This window comes from Rasamsonia byssochlamydoides (assembly GCF_041956645.1).
Source record: "Rasamsonia byssochlamydoides strain NRRL 3658 unplaced genomic scaffold VTN77scaffold_13, whole genome shotgun sequence".
Taxonomy (NCBI): domain Eukaryota; kingdom Fungi; phylum Ascomycota; class Eurotiomycetes; order Eurotiales; family Trichocomaceae; genus Rasamsonia; species Rasamsonia byssochlamydoides.
This window is the reverse complement of record NW_027192396.1, coordinates 270173-288495: the sequence shown is the minus strand read 5'-3', so window position 1 is coordinate 288495 and position 18323 is coordinate 270173. Positions and strand designations below refer to the sequence as shown.

At 48.9% G+C, this 18323-nt stretch overlaps 9 protein-coding genes across 9 annotated transcripts; 3 read left to right on the top strand and 6 right to left on the bottom strand.

Annotated features, from left to right (window-relative positions):
• Positions 1-55: 55 nt before the first annotated feature.
• On the bottom strand, positions 56-601 carry VTN77DRAFT_1541 (uncharacterized protein; the record flags this gene model as incomplete). Its single annotated transcript, XM_069417284.1, has 1 exon — positions 56-601. The coding sequence occupies one exon, from the start codon at positions 599-601 to the stop codon at positions 56-58; it is 546 nt and encodes a 181-aa protein (XP_069280030.1).
• A 134-nt stretch (positions 602-735) lies between these two features.
• Positions 736-1677, bottom strand: VTN77DRAFT_1540 (uncharacterized protein; the record flags this gene model as incomplete). Its single annotated transcript, XM_069417283.1, has 1 exon — positions 736-1677. One exon carries the CDS (start codon positions 1675-1677, stop codon positions 736-738), a length of 942 nt encoding a protein of 313 aa, XP_069280029.1.
• A 1243-nt stretch (positions 1678-2920) lies between these two features.
• Positions 2921-4226, bottom strand: VTN77DRAFT_1539 (uncharacterized protein; the record flags this gene model as incomplete). The annotated part of the gene is made up of 3 exons (XM_069417281.1): positions 2921-3790; positions 3851-4165; positions 4224-4226. The coding sequence occupies 3 exons, from the start codon at positions 4224-4226 to the stop codon at positions 2921-2923; spliced, it is 1188 nt and encodes a 395-aa protein (XP_069280028.1).
• A 390-nt stretch (positions 4227-4616) lies between these two features.
• Positions 4617-6032, top strand: VTN77DRAFT_1538 (uncharacterized protein; the record flags this gene model as incomplete). The annotated part of the gene is made up of 1 exon (XM_069417280.1): positions 4617-6032. One exon carries the CDS (start codon positions 4617-4619, stop codon positions 6030-6032), a length of 1416 nt encoding a protein of 471 aa, XP_069280027.1.
• A 391-nt stretch (positions 6033-6423) lies between these two features.
• Positions 6424-7947, bottom strand: VTN77DRAFT_1537 (uncharacterized protein; the record flags this gene model as incomplete). The annotated part of the gene is made up of 3 exons (XM_069417279.1): positions 6424-7374; positions 7434-7880; positions 7939-7947. 3 exons carry the CDS (start codon positions 7945-7947, stop codon positions 6424-6426), a joined length of 1407 nt encoding a protein of 468 aa, XP_069280026.1.
• A 626-nt stretch (positions 7948-8573) lies between these two features.
• VTN77DRAFT_1536 (uncharacterized protein) lies at positions 8574-11294 on the top strand (the record flags this gene model as incomplete). The annotated part of the gene is made up of 1 exon (XM_069417278.1): positions 8574-11294. One exon carries the CDS (start codon positions 8574-8576, stop codon positions 11292-11294), a length of 2721 nt encoding a protein of 906 aa, XP_069280025.1.
• Positions 11295-12209: 915 nt separating this feature from the next.
• On the bottom strand, positions 12210-13785 carry VTN77DRAFT_1535 (uncharacterized protein; the record flags this gene model as incomplete). The annotated part of the gene is made up of 6 exons (XM_069417277.1): positions 12210-12247; positions 12426-12762; positions 12941-13136; positions 13216-13340; positions 13466-13505; positions 13568-13785. 6 exons carry the CDS (start codon positions 13783-13785, stop codon positions 12210-12212), a joined length of 954 nt encoding a protein of 317 aa, XP_069280024.1.
• Positions 13786-14651: 866 nt separating this feature from the next.
• VTN77DRAFT_1534 (uncharacterized protein) lies at positions 14652-15139 on the bottom strand (the record flags this gene model as incomplete). The annotated part of the gene is made up of 3 exons (XM_069417276.1): positions 14652-14843; positions 14898-14947; positions 15001-15139. 3 exons carry the CDS (start codon positions 15137-15139, stop codon positions 14652-14654), a joined length of 381 nt encoding a protein of 126 aa, XP_069280023.1.
• Positions 15140-15590: 451 nt separating this feature from the next.
• Positions 15591-16703, top strand: VTN77DRAFT_1533 (uncharacterized protein; the record flags this gene model as incomplete). Its single annotated transcript, XM_069417275.1, has 5 exons — positions 15591-15609; positions 15659-15897; positions 15956-16271; positions 16329-16425; positions 16496-16703. 5 exons carry the CDS (start codon positions 15591-15593, stop codon positions 16701-16703), a joined length of 879 nt encoding a protein of 292 aa, XP_069280022.1.
• Between the last annotated feature and the right edge of the window lie 1620 nt (positions 16704-18323).

Below are 18323 nucleotides of genomic sequence, written 5' to 3'. Positions count from 1 at the left end.
ATGTGCATCAGCACTCTATTTTTTCAACCTCGAGAATGTCGAGGACCCTCGGGTCCTATTCCGCCAGGCATCTGACATCGAACCGCTTCAGGATGTCATCTATGATCCGGGCGACTCCGTCTGGCTGGAGCATGTCTTTGGACTGTCGAATAACGAACCTGCCGTCCAGGAGATCGGAGGCATCACCTGCAAGCAGGGTCGAGCCGTCACGTGGCCGAATATCCTGCAGCACCGGCTCGACATTAGGCTCAAGGATCGCAGCAAGCCTGGATATTGCAAGGCGTTGAATCTGATGCTGGTAGACCCCAACATGCGCATCATCTCGACGGCCAACGTGCCCCCGCAGCGGCTCGACTGGAAGGATGAGGCGGAGAACGTGCATCGGGGGGACTTGTCCGATCTGACAGTGGACGAGCAGGTAAAGCTTCTGAAGAGAGAGGGCGAATTCCCGTGGACGGTGAAAGAGGCGCTGGAATTCATGCGGAGGGCGAAAGAGGAGCGCGAAGCTTTCAATCATTACCAAGACGTGGCCTTTCACTCGGGATATGTGAATGTCTGAGCAGTCGACTTGGGGGATGCTGTCTGATTGTGAAGTTCTCATTTTGTTTTTCAGGAGAAACAGAGAAAGCGATAATAGGTTAGAAGCTAGAAGCAGCTCAGATTGGGAATTAAATCAATACTGGTTGAAACCAGTAATAGTAAAAAAGGACCATCATCAGCTGCTGCTGCGACCTGCTAATTCTCTCTCAAATATCTCTTAACTATCCCCCAATACCGCTCCGAATCAGCCCTCATGTGTCCCACATGCGGCGAACCGAGAAACTTCTCCCGCTCGACGGGCCATCCTGCCGCTGCAGACTCGGCAGCATGCTCTTCCACCTCCGCGGCGGGGATCAAGTCGTCCGTGTCAGAGTAGATGTAGCATCTCTTCGTGCCTTTCTTGCCGTCGCCCTCGCCACTGCAGACGAGTCGCTCGTCGATCAGCGCCGCCCACGTGAACGCGAGGGAGTCCGTATCCTCTGCCCGCGTGATCTTCCGCCAGAGCCAGCTGACAATCAGAACGAAGTAAATAACCCCCATGCCTAACGGGCGCAGGAGGCCAGTCCGAGGAAGCGCAAAAGACAGCGCCTTCGCTGAGCGCGCCAGCGTCGACCGCCCGGGGGCGCTGTCAATGATCATCGCCGAGACCGGCATCGCGGAACCGGTGATATGCTTGTACGCGAGGAGCAGATGCGCGGCAGTGAACACGCCGCCGTTGGAGAAGATGTGCATCAATATACCTGGCTCTACCTTTCTGCTGTTTCCAGTTGTCGCGGTAGCAGTGATAGAGGAATGGATAGCCCCAACGGCAGCCCTCATCCGCCGCCGATGGGCCCACGTGCACGCAGTAGGATAAAGCCAGAAATCAGCAGCCGTGCTGAGCAGGAAGATAATGCGCGCTGAGGGCGCGAGGCGTGCGTATTCGGTTACATACTTGACTAGTGCGCGTGGAGGAGCGCTGAACCAGAATGCGATGATGATTGTTTGTGGAGCAGTGTCGGCGTCGTCTGTTGGTGTGGTTGTTGTTGGTTCGCGAAGGTAGACGTTCCGTGCAAGACGCATGAAAGGCGCGAGGGGGTTGTCTGCTGCTCCTGCTCCTGCTGTTGCTGATGATGGGGGCTTTGTAGCCATATTCATTGATTTTGGTTGGTTGGTAGACCGTACTTGTATGACTCCGAAACCGACTGATGAGTCGATATAAATAAATAAACAGTGAAACTTGGATGAATAGGTAGTAGAGAAGTAAGTAGTAATAATCGCTTGATGAAAAAAAAAGTCCGAAATAATCGGGTTCTTTCTTTGCTGGCAAGGATGATGATGACGATGATGTCACTGATGCTGACACGAAACGAAGATACTTCGTAGATGCCAGTAACTAAGTAGGTTGAGTAAGAATTCTCAATGATAAGACGGTTAGTTAACCAACCCTCTGAATGTGAATGTGAATATGATGTGTGTTCGCAGGGTCAAGTTCAGTCGCAGAATCTCCAATATACCAATCAATCAATCAACAGCAAAGGGTATCTCGTAGCACGCGAATGAAGACAAGTGAACAAGCATATACGTATATACTGTATATATGCTGTACAGTACGTATATGAAGAGAAAAAGATACGAGGTCGAGATGCAGATGCAGGTAAATCAAATCCAATCTAAGTAAAAAGAAGGCAAAAAAAAAATCTATATCAGATACGATGATGATGATTGGATGAATAGAAAACAACGAAAGTATCAGGAAATGTCCTCGAATGATTCCTGCTGAATTGAATGAATTACTGTAGTGATTGATGATGGTTATGTTATGGGTCAAAGCCCGTGAACCGAGGTTCAGTTCAGGAACAATACTGAGTAAACAATTCCCCACAACTTCCCCACTAGTAACTACTAGGTAAGCAAGCAGCATTATTATTGAGCTCCAGTCACGACTCACAGAGCCACAGCTAATTCAACTTAAACTGTCCTGTAGGGAACGTTCGAGGGATGATATTAATAAATCAATCAAGGCCTGTGTCGATGTCTATTTCTTTTCTTCTGGCCGATTGGAAGATAAGATTCATCATTCATTCATTAGATCAGTTACTGGTATAATTCATTACTGGTTAAGTCTGGGTATTACTATTTCGTGACTGCTTGCTTACAGTACTACCGTAGATCTGCGTCCCTTTAAGTCTTCAATAAGATAGACGTAGACAATCTGGTTGGAACAATTCCATAATCAGACTGTAAAAAACATCGAAAGTGTCATCAAGAATATCACTGAACGCCAGCCAGCCTACCCTTGCCATGCTTCATTCATAGATATACTGTAATGTAAGTGGCTCCATGTAGATCCTCCCATTCTTCCATCATAAGACAGGACGACAGGACGATGGGACTGCTTCTACCGACTTGGTCGAGAGCTTCCTAGAGTGCGTCCGTCTTTACTCTTCAGATCCTTTTGATTTTCTACATCACTTCCCGACGTGGGCGTCCCGGAGTTGCCTAATCCCTTCTTTCGTGCTCGAAGCGTCTGGCCGGCGCCTTGGAACCGCGACTTCTCTGCCTGTTCAATCACGCGACCCTGCTCGTCGCGTTTCTGCACTGGCTTGATGGCATACCCGAAGAAGAGCTTGTTGGGTGGCAACCGTAGCGGTTGCGGTCCATTCGTCCTTCGAGTTGGCGGAGGGTGCTGGGGGTTAGTTGAACTTCCCGCCACAGGTGTCGTCGCTTGCGGGGTTGTCGCCTTGCTGCCTTTCTTCGCGTTCAGACGATGCCCTCCCGTAAGGAAATTGGACGACACGGCTTTGGCGCCTTTCGTTGCATCGGTGGACTCTGGCGCGATGGCAGCGTAGTTGATGGCTTGGGCCATGGTCCCGTGAGAATGGAGCAGTCCTCCCGGCGGAGCTGCAGCTGCCGCCACGCTCCGCGGTGTGCTGGTGCCACTCGCTCTCAGCGATTCCTCGTAGCCTACAGGGGGCGCGAAATCCACCTCCAGATCCGTTTCCAGGACTGAGATGGCATTCTTGTCGTTCTCCGGCTTGGTATCCAACACGGCCATCTCGTAGATCTGGTCATTGTATGCAAACGTAAACACATCGCCCTTGGTGAGACAGGAGAAGTTGCGGAATGCGTTCTCTAGCACGGCTCTGGGATCGCTGATGTCGAGGAAGGATGTCGACTGCGGCTGAAGCTTGATAAACCGTCCGGGAGGGAGATCGGTCGACTTGACCTGCACCAGATCGCCCGGCTCGAGAAGAAGCGTTTGCATCAACTGTCATCACAAAACATCGTTAAATTCGGCCAGAACCACAACAGTCAACAGCATTCATACCCAGAATGGTAGATAGATCTTCCCCTCCTCTGCGATAAACTCCAGCACGCCCGCATGCGTCATTCTCCCCCTGACCCCGTTGTGCAGCTCAAAGAGCATCGGGTACGTGATGTGTAGCCGTGTCAGCTTATCCAGCGCGCTTGGCGGCATGATGACCTTGCCACCGTGGTTGACGTTCTCCCTCTCCGGTCCTGGCAGCATCGCAACAGGATAGCAGCGGTAGTATTCGTCGAAGCGGCGAGTGGTTGCACCGTAGCGCATGGCGGTGCCCAGCACCCCGTCCATGGGATCTGCGTCCCAGAATCCGGGGCGGAACTGATCAGGTATGGTCAGCAAGGAGACATAGCACTAGAGGGGCAGTTATGTACAGCACCATTGTGGCAGAATCTTATCGCTCGCAGTGCGTTGAACTGGTGCGGGGAAGTGGTGCAGGTTAGAGGTGGCAAGCAACAGAAGTCGCGCGGACTTCTCAGAGTTTAGTTAGAACTGAAACAAAACCAGACTGCGATAAACGCGCTAGATTTCAAGTCAGAGTTCTCAAGAGTAAACGGGGTTTGTTCACTTGACATGTGGAAGAGCTGGCCTTCGGTGACGCAAGTGACAGCCTAAGCTAAGCTCCTCCATGATTTTCCGACCCGACCCCGGATTCATCTTGTCAACAGAGGAACATACCGTACAACCCATAACTTTTCCCTCAAAATTATCCGTCTTATTGCTACAATCTACGTCTCACGTCTGAAACAAGTTGATTCACCCCACGTGAGCCATGTCGAAGCCTTCCGTACGCCCCAAGCGTGCGGGCGAGGACTTTGCTCGCACCCATCACGGCCTAGGTGCAGACGATGATGACTTTGACGGCCCATCGTCCTCGAAGAAGCCCCGATTTGACCTACGAAACCCATCTTCTCTTGCTCCTGATGCCCTGGAAGAAGATGCCATCCTGGACGCGGACGAGATCGGTCGCGGTAGGCGAGGTGTGCGGCGAAACGCGGTCAACATCGACGGCTACGAATCCGACAGCGAAAACGAAGGGTTTGACGCGCGAGCGGAGGCCAAGGCAAAGGCCAACCGCGAGCAGCAGAAAAAAGAACAGCAGGATGATGATGACATGTTCGCTGAGCTGAAGGAGGATTTTGAAGCAGAAGAGATGGATGAGGATGAGGCGGCACGGAAAAAGAAGAAGAGCGTCCGTTTCCTGCGCGATGACGAGATCGAGGGCCAAGTGGCGTCCTCACGCGGTGGACACAGTGTCCGCGCAGACCTGAGCCGACCAGACGTGGTGGAAGATGACGAGAGCGAAAGCGAAAGCGATGTCCCCGACGAGGAGCGCGCACGACTAGACGAAGGCATGGACGCGGAGTTGGGCGCTGGCGCAAAGAAGACGCACGCGCCGCTCTTGGATGCCTTCAACATGCGCGCAGAGCAGGAGGAGGGCCGTTTCGATGAAGAAGGAAATTACATACGCAAAGCGGCGGATCCAGACGCGATCCACGATACTTGGTTGGAAGGGGTTTCGAAGAAAGACATCCGGCGGGCCAGAGAAGCAGCCGAGAGACGAGACGCTCAGCGACGAGAAAAGGATCGACAAAACGACAGCATCCTGACCGCCGATCTATTGAGGACTCTGATCATCCACCTTCAGCGGGGAGAAACGGTGCTGGAAGCGCTGGCCAGACTCGGGAAGGGTCTTCGAAAGAAGCCCAAATGGCAAACCAAGCATCGGAACAAGCCAAAATCGAAAATGACCAACGGTCGCGACAGCAACGGCGCGGTTGAAGATGTTGAGATGACCGATGACGACCCGGAAGAAGCTGCCCGAAAGCAAGCTATCGACGCCATCACCGGCGCTGCTGACCTCCTCCTCACCAGAGGCCAGACAGACATCTACGAGGTCGAGAGGGAAATGCTGACCCGACAGTACCGTCGAGAGACAGGGGAGGAATGGATCGATCCGCCGCAAGCCGACAACGGCGAAGACACTGGCCTCAACACAGAGGCATCAGGTACAACAATGTGGGAATATCGCTGGTCCGATGCCCGCGACGGTGGTCAAACGCACGGCCCGTACGACAGCACCATGATGAAGTCGTGGAGCGATGCGGGATACTTTGGCGAAGGAGTCGAGTTTCGGAGAGCAGGCGATCCCACCAGTGAGTGGACTCGAGTGGCTGCTTTCACGTAGACGGACGCAAGTCTAGTCTAGTCTATATGTACAGTAGTATACGTGTTTTTTTTTTTTGTATTTTTTTTTGTTTTCTGTATGGAATAATACTCTTCTACCTGAGCGAGCTACGCAGGGAAATGAAACCAGCGAAAATTGCATTCTGCAGACACAACCCTGATACTGTATCACAAGTCATAACCATTGGTAGAGAAACAATTTCACTAACGCGCCAGCCATATCGTACATCATATGTATGGAACAAATCAAGTCACGAATAGTAAGAAAAAAAGGAAGGGGAAAAATTGCAACAAGGGTAACGTTACTTTTTGTAAACCAACGCTGCCGTTCTAACCATGACAAAACATAAAAGCTCTTGCAATTCTAGAAAGTAGAGACACACGCAGAATCATTACGAGATCTCCATGGCATCGCCGTTGGCGTTTGAGAGGCTCACGTCGCCTGCATCCCCGATGAACCGCTTCTCGAACTCGTTCACGAATTTGACGCTGCGCACTGGGTCGTAGAATAGTCGGTAGCTGCGCTGGACGTCGTCGATGCTGACTTCCTTGCCTTTTCGCTTCTCACAGAGCAGCTGCGATGTCGTGATGATGTTGCTGGCATATCGCAGACCGGACTCCTGCCCAATCTTGGTCAACAGGGCCAGCGCGTCCGGGGACAGTTCGACCTCTTCCTCTTGTGCGCGAATTGCCAGAATTTGTCGGATCTCGTCGGCCGTGTAAGGCTGCGTGCTGACGATGACTACGCGGTCCAGGAAGTCGAGAGGGAGACCATGCGGAGAGCAATACGTCGTCCCTCGGATCCGTGTGTTGCCGCGGTTGCTGGCCATGATGACGATCGGCGCGAGCTCGGCCTCCAATGCGCGGTTGATGTAGGAAAAGCACTCAATGTCGAGCATGTGAACCTCATCAATGAACAGCACGCCGGGGATGATCTCCGCCTTGCCCTCTTCTTTCCATTCGGCCACTTTTATGTTGATCTGATCCCGGACCTCACTACGGATCTCTCCCGTGTCACCCGAAAAAAGGGCTAGGAAACCCTGGGTTCGCGAGTTGATCACGTCGATCTCGTGTAGACTGACAGTATGCACAATCTCCTTGCGGACTTGCAGCTCTCCCTCCGGACACTGCACGAACTTGGCGTCTGGGCCCATGGCGTCGTAGTCACGCGACCGCGCGTAGGAACGACCCAGCTTGGTGATCTTGCCTGACGACTTATCGATGGAAATCACATCTCCTGCCGTCACGCGCTCTCGGGTCATTGCGTCGATCATCTTGGTCCCCATGTCGTAGATGGTCTCCATGTCGGTGGTCTTGATCGTGAGCTTCCCTTGTTTGTTGCCCTGTATGAAGTCAGCACAGCCACGTCATGATCGGTGAAAAGAGAAATAAATTTGCATACCCCAGTAACGCTGCGGTCAATCTGGATCTCCACCACCTCTCCCTCGATGATCTCGCTCTCTTCTTTGATTCTCACCCCAATCGATTTGCGAAAGGCTTGTGTCAGAGCCTCGGTCTTGGACATCTCCAGAGAGAAAATTTCCGACGAGGCAAGGGTGGTGAAAGGCACATCAGGACCCAGCGCCTGAGCCATGCCCATTGCGATCGCCGTCTTACCGGTGCTGGGAGGACCTGCGATGAGGACGGCGCGGCCGGCGATCTTGCCTTCCTTGACCATCTGCAGGATCACGGCGGCAGCCTTACGGGCTTTCTCCTGGCCGACAAGGCCTTGGGATGAGGCCCTTGGCTGTAGTGTGTCGGCATCGACGCCAAGGCCTCTGATGTGGGAATGAGCAGCGATCAGGTTGAGGCCTCGGAGCTCCTTGCTCTCTGAGATGGTGGAAATGGGCTGTATTTACGGGTTAGCTGAGCGATGGACGCGCACAGGCATCTCAGGGTCGACTCACAGCAGTCATCGTGACTGAGGGAAATAGAGAAGCTCTTGGAAAAGGTCCAGATCACTGAGATTGCCTGAGAGCTGCTCGGATTTGGTGCCAGTCGATGTCTTTGAAAAGCTTCACCTACTGCGAAGGCGGGTAGCCAAGTTACAAGGCTGACCGCCTTTCCGACCGCCCGGCAGAATCACACGATAGTTTTCTTTATCTGCAGCAACAGCTGTCGCAGTGTGGAGTTTGTTGTGGACGCCCATGTTTACCAACGTTCGTTTCTTTCTTTCCCCAGTGCAAATCCCGTCGTTTTGATTTGAACTTGATTTGAAGTCTTCGGGGTGACTTGAAGTGAGCCCATACTATGGTTTGGGCTTGCCTTTGCTCACAGCTTTGTTGCCCACTGCGTGCTACTCCTGACCCAACAAAGAACAAGCAACCCACTTGTGAACGCCCACTGCTGGGCAACGATCCCCTGTGATCACAACACTACTACAGATGCGCGTCTGGCTATCTTATCCTTTTCTGTTATCTAATGCTTCACTCTCATTTCTCCCCTCTATCGGTCGCACTTAGGATTGGCTGTACTGTGCTTAGTCATCCGCCTGGGGCTCGTACAGTACAGTAATTATTAGGTACTCAATTCGAGAGGCAAGATGGCCGAAGCCTCCAGACCGACGGATCCAAGACTGGATCCAAACAGGTCAGCAGGCGGGCCAAACGGGCAGTCTATTACAACGACTTCACCGAGTCGTGATCCTCGTCTTGCTTCACGCCCACAAGGCGCGTCAGATGGCAGCAGGCCGCCGCCAGGTGGTCCACCTGCAAATGGCCCCCCTGCCTCTGGTTCACCGTCCACGTCCTTTGGGCAGACATTTGTCGAGTCCCTCGGACAGTTGACGATGGAAATCGCTGGCATCGCTACTGCGCAAAACGAGCATGCAAAATTGAAGAAGGTCCATGACGTTCTGGAGGACTATCTTACAAAATCAAAAAATATGGCCCAATTCCCATCTACGAAGACAATTTTTAGCCAGAATCGCAAGGATAAGGCAAAGGAGCTGTCTCTGATTGAACAAAAACTTGACAGTCATCATCGTCAGCGCAGAGTCCTAGAACAGACGGTTGCGACAATGCTCAATGCTCATTCTAAAGGTGGCTCTGTGACTGACAAGAAGGTCGACCAAATCCAAGACGACGCTAAGAGGGCTCTCTCAACTACCGAAGATTTAAAGAAAGAGGTATTGGAGATGAAGAAGGAGATGGAAGCATTGAGAGCGGCCCAAGATGCTGCCAAATCACTCGACAGCAAGCTCGCGGCAGTAGACAGACTAGTGAAGGATATCGCGCAAACTGTTGCCTTTCACGAGAAAGACTTCCACGACTTCAAGAATCAGTTCTCTCAACTGGATAACCAGTTGTCTCAACTGGGCAATCAACTCGCTAGCCACATTGAATCAGCCTCTGAACAGCAGAAGTATTCTGCAGAAGCACGAGGACGACTGGACAAGCTGGAAAAGGAATACTCGGCCATGCAAACGAATTTGCAGATTCTACCCGAAATGCGACGAAACTATGAGTCGCTTGAACAGCGAGTTGGCAAGGTCCAAACTGACATGGACGAACTTTCGTCCACAACACCCAATCGCATTTCCAAATTGGACGAGCGGCTGAGTCTGCTAGAAAAGTCAGCAGCATCCACGGAAGCTGTCAAGAAGACTGAGAATGTCCTCGAGGATGTGAAGGAGCGCATTACAGCGATCGAGGAGGTGTCTAAATCGGCGAAGGCTTCTGTTGATAGTCTGGCGGCAGACAATGAAGTTGTTCTCAAGGACATTGAAAATCGTCTGAAAATTCTCGAAACCAGCAAACTAACCGTGACAACCCCAAAAAATGATGCGTTGCAATCCACGGTCGTTCACTTGAGGGATAAATCGAATGAGCTGGACTCCAAGGTCACCTTTTTGAAGGATAAATTGGATGAGCTGTTTGGTGTGCATGCTCTCAGAGATGAGTTGCAAATGGAGGCCATAGACAAAGCGGAGGAAAGGTTGAAAGAAGAACTAAAATCAATGATAGAAAAGGTGAAAACCGATTGCGATGAAGTCTCGCATCGGTTGATAGCCCCAACAGAGTCGCGAACGGAGGAACTGGACAAACAATACAAGCTTCAAAGCGAGTCCATCGCAGGCTTACGAGAGACTATCGAGCATCGCGATAACAGGCTGCAGGCAGTCGAGACAGCAATTGTATCGTTGGAGACTCGGTACAATCATTTAACCACGGAACCTATCGTTCGGCAGACAATCTCAGCGATGCAGGAGATTTATCCATCAGCTCAGATATTGCAGATGGTGGTGGATCAGGTCGCAGCTATAAGAACGCAGCTATCTCAGATGAATATTCCAGAAGTCTCCAGGCTTTCTAGCCGCCTGGAAGCTGTTCGCACGACTCTAACTGAGGAAATACGCAACAACTGTACATACTACACAAACGAGTGCCGGCGTCTGGCAGACCAGCACGCTTCTCTGGCCCAACAGGTCGGGGCGCAACAGCGCAGGTTCGATACCGAAGTCCCTGGTCTGATTCGAGACATGGCTACGATGAGAGAGGGTCTTTCCTCCTTGGAAAAGAATAGTCGAGCCGAAGAAGAGAAGAGACGGACGACTATCCAGGAGATGAACCAAACTATCCAGGAAATGAACCAGGAGCGGGATCGTATGGTCGAGCAGATCACCTCTATTACGAAGCAGATGGATGAGATCCGAACTCGGACGGCGGACGGCTTAAAAGGGATGGAAGAGAAGATTCAGTCTGCGAACTCGGCCGAACTCGAAAAGTTGTACGGACAAATTCGTGAGATGGAAGGATCTGTCGGTGATCAGATCCAGGAACTAGTCAAGTCGCTCGACGATTTCAAGGAGAAGAGCGAGAAAGAAATACAGGATGCGATGGCACGGCTGGAGGAGCTTGAACGGACCAAGGAAATGATCGCCGAGCGATTTGAGTCGGAAGCGAATGCAGAAGAGTCGGGATCCTTGCCATTGCGACCAATCAAGGTTGAACAAAACCAACCGTCTGGAGTGTTGGACGACGTTCCCTCTGTCATGTCTGATACGCCCCTTGTGAGTCCTATGGTAGCCAACGGCGTCGTGAAGCGTCACGAGAAGAAAAAGAAGAAGCGCAAATTGCTTTCCGGCGCCTTGTTCGACGACGAGGCAAGCGCGACGTCAAATAGTCCTTCTGCGCGGTCCTCTCCCGTTCCGGAAGAGGGATCATCCCAGCTGAGCAGGAGCGAGAAGAAACACAAGAAGAAAAAGCGCAAGAAGAAGCACTGGATATCCGATCCGTCACAGGTGATCACACTGGACGATTAGTCGAGCACAATATACATGTTTATAGTCGGCGTGCATGGGTTCTAGGCGTTAGTGGGATTTGTGTAGCAGGCCAGGCGTCGTGGGAATTTACCTTCACCGGAATAATTGCAGGATACCATCGCAGGAATATATTACTGGGAATATCTTTGCGGGAATGGATGGAATTTTCTTATTGGCACGCCTCGAGGGTTAAGCCAGTTGGCGGATAGGACTTGGGGAGAACATGTTACCAAGATGCAGAACAAGCATCTATGCATACGGATTCTCACCTTTTGAAGTGCAGATATTAATTTTAATTGGAATTTATGTACATACATACATTTATCATATATCATCGGTCTTGATGGTTAGAATGTATATATATTCTCTCTTTCGTATTGTTTTCGCATGGGCTGGGAGGTACTGACTCGGATTCAGTTTTCAATAATACATATATAAACTACTGTACATCCAGTATCTTTATGATGCAATGCGTGGTTGTAATGTGCTGGTGAGATATCAGAGGATACTACACCAGTAAATAAATATTCTGCAAATTTGAATGCCACACTCAGTCCGGCAGGATACCACTCGATAATTAATCCTATATATATAGTAATGTAGTACAGCGTGATAAAAGAAAAAGGCGATATGGTGTGAATTTTTTTTTTAAAAAAAAATCAATCCACTTCATCCATCCATCTTATCTGTACAGTACAGAAGATATAAAAGACTGGTACCAACTCTGTCCATTAACTCCACTCACTCCACCCCACTGTACTAGTCCGCTCTATAGTAAGTAGGTCTATGAATGACATATATATAAATAATAAATAGTAACTGATAAATAAAGGTCAATTGGCAGGTATGCAGTGAATAATAAAGTGTTTCTTTAATTTGTTGTTTGTCTGTTCGTTTGCTTGTTCGTCCGTTCGTTCACTCCACGTCATTCTCTTGGAAGAATTTCACGACGGCTAGGTATTAAATATAATCATTAGTATCGTTGTAAGTCATCGATCAAAGTCTCGACTCTCTGAGAGAGAGAGACAGATAGCCACAGCAGAATAGATACACTAAAAGAAGGGAAAGAGTTGAAAAACAAAGGAAAATGAAAATGAAAAGAATGGATTAGAAAGGAAGGAATAAACATACCCTGCCTAAACGCCTCCGGATTCTCCGAAACCAGCCAATGCCCCGCCTCGACGTCAGCAATCTCCGCGCGGGGAAAAAACCGCTTAATGGTCGGGACAGCCGTGTCAGGAACGTACCGGCTGCGCGTACCGCGGATGAAGAGCGTTGGTCCGTCGTATTTGACTTGATTGTCCTTCTCCTCGGCGTACTCGTCAGAGAAGGGCATCGGGAAGGGGAAATCGGCCATGTTGTCGAGGGCGGGGCCGAGGATGGAGAGCGGGATGCGGAATTTGAGGGTTTGATTGTTGTTCTCGTCGCGGATGAGGTTGGTGAGGAGGAATTGGCGGACGGGGAGGGACTAGATGTAGTATTAGCATTAATGTCAACCGGTTGATGAATTAATTATCTCTCAGTGCGATGAATTCATCAAGAGGGGAAAGAGGTAGGGATAACCCTGGACTAGGCTAAAAATAAAAATAAAAAAATAAAAAAAAACCAGCATTCAACTTTCATCTGTTAAGGATTCTTCTTCTTACCTCTTCATACTCCTGCAGAATCTTATCTGCATCACTCTGCTTCGTCACCTTGGCCGCCTCAATATGCTCCATGCCCTTGACGTACCGGGCAAAGTCGGCACTCAGACGAGCACGAACGGGTGCATTGTCAATGGGGACAAGACCGGTGACGAGTTCAGGTGAACGCAGAGCAACGGTCATGGCTGTTTTGGCGCCCCTGATTTGTCAATTAATGTTAGACGGGTTATATTCTTTCTGAAATTGGTAGGGGAAAGAACTTGGCGAAGGCAACAAACATCGAATGACCAAAAAGAACCGCCTTCTCTAGCCGATGCTGCCGGATGAAGTTTTCGACGTCTTCCGCCATGACGGTGTAGTTGTGCTCCGGGGCGTGGGCGGAATTGCCGTGATTTCGAAGATCCTGAACAGGTTACTACAGCAATTCTTGGATGATCGACGATATGATTTTCAATCAGTGTAAGCAGGAGACAGTACAAAGTACAGTACATGTACAGTACATGTACATTAACTTGTATACGCACATACCACGACAAAAATATCGCGATTCAAGTCCCGCGCCAACACTCTGCCCTCTATCAGCGGACCAGCCTTTGCAACCTCTAAATCAAGACGCAGACTAATACATACTTACTGATACTCCTGTTATTCTGCTTCGACCCAAACAGGCCGTGCATGAAGATGATAGGCCGTCCATCGCGTCGATGGCCGCTGTCTTTGGCGGCGGCCGGCGGCTCGAAAAGTTGATAGGCGAGGTCGACACGTAACGACTGGGCCGCGGAGAAGAATCGTTTCTGATGAGCTGGGATGTGGCTGGCGATGGTTATACCCCGGGAGAAGAGGGGCATGGTTAATTATGATTATTAATAGTATTAAAAAAAGTAGTATATAAAAAAGTACTGGCTAATTGGATATGTACTTGTGCATTTAAATGAAATTCTGTGGGATTGATTGATGGAGTAGTGGTCGAGGAGAATCAATTTCCTGACGCCGGCGCGTGGCCACGTGATGATAAGCTTGTCTGATAAGTAAGGCCTTTTACATAGTTTACAAAATTAATTTAGGGATGCACCTTGGTAATTTCAATTTCAGAAGATGAAAAAAGGCCCTTTTTTTCAGTAACTACGAAAAGAAAAAAGGGATTTTATTTTCGTGAAACTATTAGCAGTAAAAGCGGATGAAATATTTATTTTTTTATTTTTTTTTGAAAAGATGACCTTGCATTTTTGACTAAAAATGCTATAGTTGCATATTTCAATCAAAATGGCTTGAAATTCACTGTAATTACATTTCAAGCAAAACGATAAAAAAAATTGAAAATCACCTATCCCTAGTTAAGATATTGTAAGTCAGTGTCTGCCAGCATTCTTAAAGGGAAATAATATTAGCAGGTTCACATCGATATGGTCACTGGTAAATTTAATTCGACTGAGAAATGAAATGACATCATCGTGTGAATATATTCGATTCTACTAAATAATTTGACAGTACGGCGTACTTCGTACTCCGTACATTCATGCGGATAAATCTTCAGACGAATCGCAATTTGGACTTCTCTTCTATCCAGACCTATCAACTGTCGTGAACACATCAAGCGTCTAAGACAAACCTGCGCATATCACATGCATATGCAGTATAAGCATAATCTACAGACATGCAGAAATGTACAACAGAAAAAGAAAATGACAAGAAAATGACACCTCTATTTATTGCTTTATAGAAAGTTCTCCGGCGGCTGGTCCAGCAATGGAGGCACATTCTCCACCAGATACTCGACAATCGCATCCGGCCCCTTCTCGACTTGCAGGCCGTGCGGGATCGCGTGCGTCCGGATCCCTGGGCGGAGACGTCTCGCTATCGCTTGGATTTCAGCTGCTTGCTCGGCAGTCCACATGGAGGCGCAGAACTGGACGCAATCAGTCAGCTGAACGCTGTATACGTATACTGTCGGCTGACTCACCAGCACGTCCGGTTGGTGCTCCTTGACCTTAGACTCGACTTCTTCGATCTCTGCAGAGTCGTCAGACTTGACTCGCGAACAGGTTGTAGGATTTATTGCTTACTCTCGCAGTTGTCCATGTGGATGATGGTGTACCGGTCCTTCAAGGCCTCGATCATCCGGCCGATGAGTCGCCTGGCCCGCTCGGGAGCGGTGTTGACGGTGACGAGCCGGAACGGGCCTTTGGGCTGGGCGTCTGCCATTTTGAGGATGATATGGGAGAGATGATTTCTTTGTTCTTTCTGTAATTGTTATTTATTTCTTAAAGATTTCTTCTCAGCCAGCGTCTTGCCTTTAAATGGAGGGGTAGCAATGATGGCCGTCCCACCTGGCTGTTGCCTTCCGGATTCGGCCACGGGGAAAATGACTTTGCCGCCAGCCGGCAACATTGCAGACTCTGTCAGTCTCTGTCTGCAGGCTCAATTGCTTGTCTCTTCTTTTCCTTTCCGACTCATTCAATCATCCCGACACCGGCTCGGAGACTGTCCGACCGTGTCTCGTGGGGAAGGAGTGCAGAGCTCTCCGCGTGGCGTAGTGGGGGAGTGTATACCTGTGATATCTGTCAGTACATAGGTAGATATCTTCTAGAAATAATCTTCCTCTGTAGTCATTCTTTCTTGATTTATATATCATATACAAATTATCTCATCAAAAATGACTGCCTCATTTTCTCGTAAGGCCCAGAATACATACACCAGATAGCTACCAGCTGACCACATCAGGTCTCGTCCGGTTTGTCCCCAAATCAGACCCGTCCAAGGTGCTCATCGGAGAACCCGTCGACCCCAATGTCGACGTTGGGTTGGCCCTCTACGAGGGCAAAGAAGTCGCAGTGACGACGTACTCGGGTTCGTCGATCCTGGCTCCAGGCCAGAAGACAGACACGGTTGAGACGATTCAGAAAGTGCTTTCGCCGCTGGCGCAGCGGGAAGTCGGCACGATCCGATGCATTGGGTTGAATGTGAGTGCAAACCAGCAGAAACAGAAAAAAATGGATTCATGTTGATGATGGCTATTAGTACGTCTCCCACGCCGCAGAGATGAATCTAGCCCTGCCCGACATCCCCACGATATTCCTCAAGCCAGCAACGGCGCTGAACGACCCGTGGCCCGCGCCCTCGATCCTGCCCAAGATCACGCAGCGCGACAACACGGGCGACTACGAGTCGGAACTGGCCATCATCATCGGCAAGACGGCCAAGAACGTGTCTGAAGCAGACGCGCTGGACTACGTGCTGGGGTATACGGCCGCCAACGACGTGTCGAGTCGCACGTCGCAGACCAACCAGAGCCAGTGGTGTTTTTCCAAGGGGTTTGACACGGCGTGTCCGTTGGGTAGGAACTCTCTAGCTTTCATGCAAGATAAGTATCATCCTGTCTGACATGATGCAGGCCCCGTCGTGGCATCAACCTCGCTGGTCCCCGACGTATCGAAACTGCGCATCCGGGGAGTCAAGAACGGGACAGTCATGCAGGACTGCGGGTTGGAGTAAGTCGCTTCCCTCAATTATAAAACCTGTATTGTATATATATGTACAGTATATACTGACGATTGATAGGGACATGATCTTCTCAGTCCCCCAACTGGTCAGCTTCCTCTCGCAGGGAACTACCCTACCGGCCGGAACGGTCATCCTCACGGGGACTCCCCCAGGCGTGGGAGCGGCCAAGAAGCCTCCAGAGTTCCTCAAGGCGGGAGATGAATTCCGTGTGCAGCTGGAGCCGCATATCGGGACGTTAATCACAAATTTTGAGAATGAGCAGTAGGCCATAGCTTGCTTGCTATGAAACATCCAAGCTAGTTGTTGATTATTTGGGTATCTTTTGGTCAGGTTAGACAGACGACATAGACCTGTTTTACTGTACACACTACAGTACAGCGTAGTACATATTGAATGGATATACTGTAATAGAGTCGACTCGACTCGATACTGGCTGATATAGTCGATATCCTGGTACAGTACGTCCTCTACAGTACATATCATACACAGAGTACCTAACCTGTTACCATGTTTCAATCTTTGCTTGAAATATACAATAGATAGTCACAGTGAATCCAAAGCTTTTTTTTCTTTGTGAAATACAAAGTTTGATTCCACTCAATATATATACATATATATATATATATATGGTCATTTCTTTAAGAAAAAAATTACTTAGCCACCAAGAAATCAATTCTTACTTAACCAATATTAATCGAACAAAGCAATAAAGATTTTTCTCTACTTTCAGAAATAGACGCCTTTTTTTTTTTCGTAATTACTAAAAGGCCTTTCCTAAGGAAATTGAAATTACCGAATGCAGCCCTAGGTAGTTACTGTAGTAGGTGGTATGGAGTACGTACACTACTCCATACAAGTAAGTTATATTTACTGTACTGCACAGTATGTAGCACTGACCTCCCTCCCTATCTCCTGAGATAGAGACAGACAGACAGATACATCCTCTGGACTCCGTATATATACCCTGTATGTGTGTGGGAACGTACCGAGTATGTATGTGGGACAAAAGCGTGGGGACGACTCGGAAATATCCCGGTGGCCAATGATTGCCATCGGAGTACTCCGTACAGTACAGCGTGCAGTGTGGGGATGAAGTGTGGAGAGCAGAGCTGAAACAGAAAGGAAGCCAAGAATGAGGAACGGAGGGACGAGAGGGACGGAGGGAGGCACAACCAACCAGGCGATTATTGATATGAACTCTGTACAGAGTACGTCAGCAGAGATTTAGGTAGGTACATACAGGACTCGGTACATATCTATGTAGGTAGGTAGGGATGTTAGGCAGGTATATGGACATAATAATCATCATAATCATCATCTTAGCCCAGCTAACGTAAAAAACACAAAAATAATACTAACAAAATAATACTTAAATGTTCATCAAATGGGGTTTGGTGAAACACACACTCCCTCACACAGAAAGGATGAAGATGAAGATGAAGCTGAAGGGCAAAGCCAACTAATTAACTCCCCAGGGGCCAGTCTCCATTTCCAACAGGACAATATTATATTATATTATATTATATTATATACAGTACCAAGTTTACGAAGACAAAAGGCTCTTTTTTTTTTTTCGTTTTTCTTTTGCGGCAACCCGTGAATAAAAAAATTCATCTTAAGAAAAAAGAAAAGAAAAAAAAATAACCCTTTAGTATTGTTAATTCATTATTTATTATCTGAGAACGATAATTATATAGAACATTCTCTAATCTCCTACTGTATACCGACCTATATATAAAACCTTTTAAACCTTTATAGAAATTTCTTTCTTTCTTTCTTTCTTTCTTTTTCCCCTTCCCTTATTTGTTTTAGTTTAATAGTAAGTGATTTCAAATCCCAAAATTAAAATTAATTTCGTTGATTATTATTACTTAAGTCAATTTTA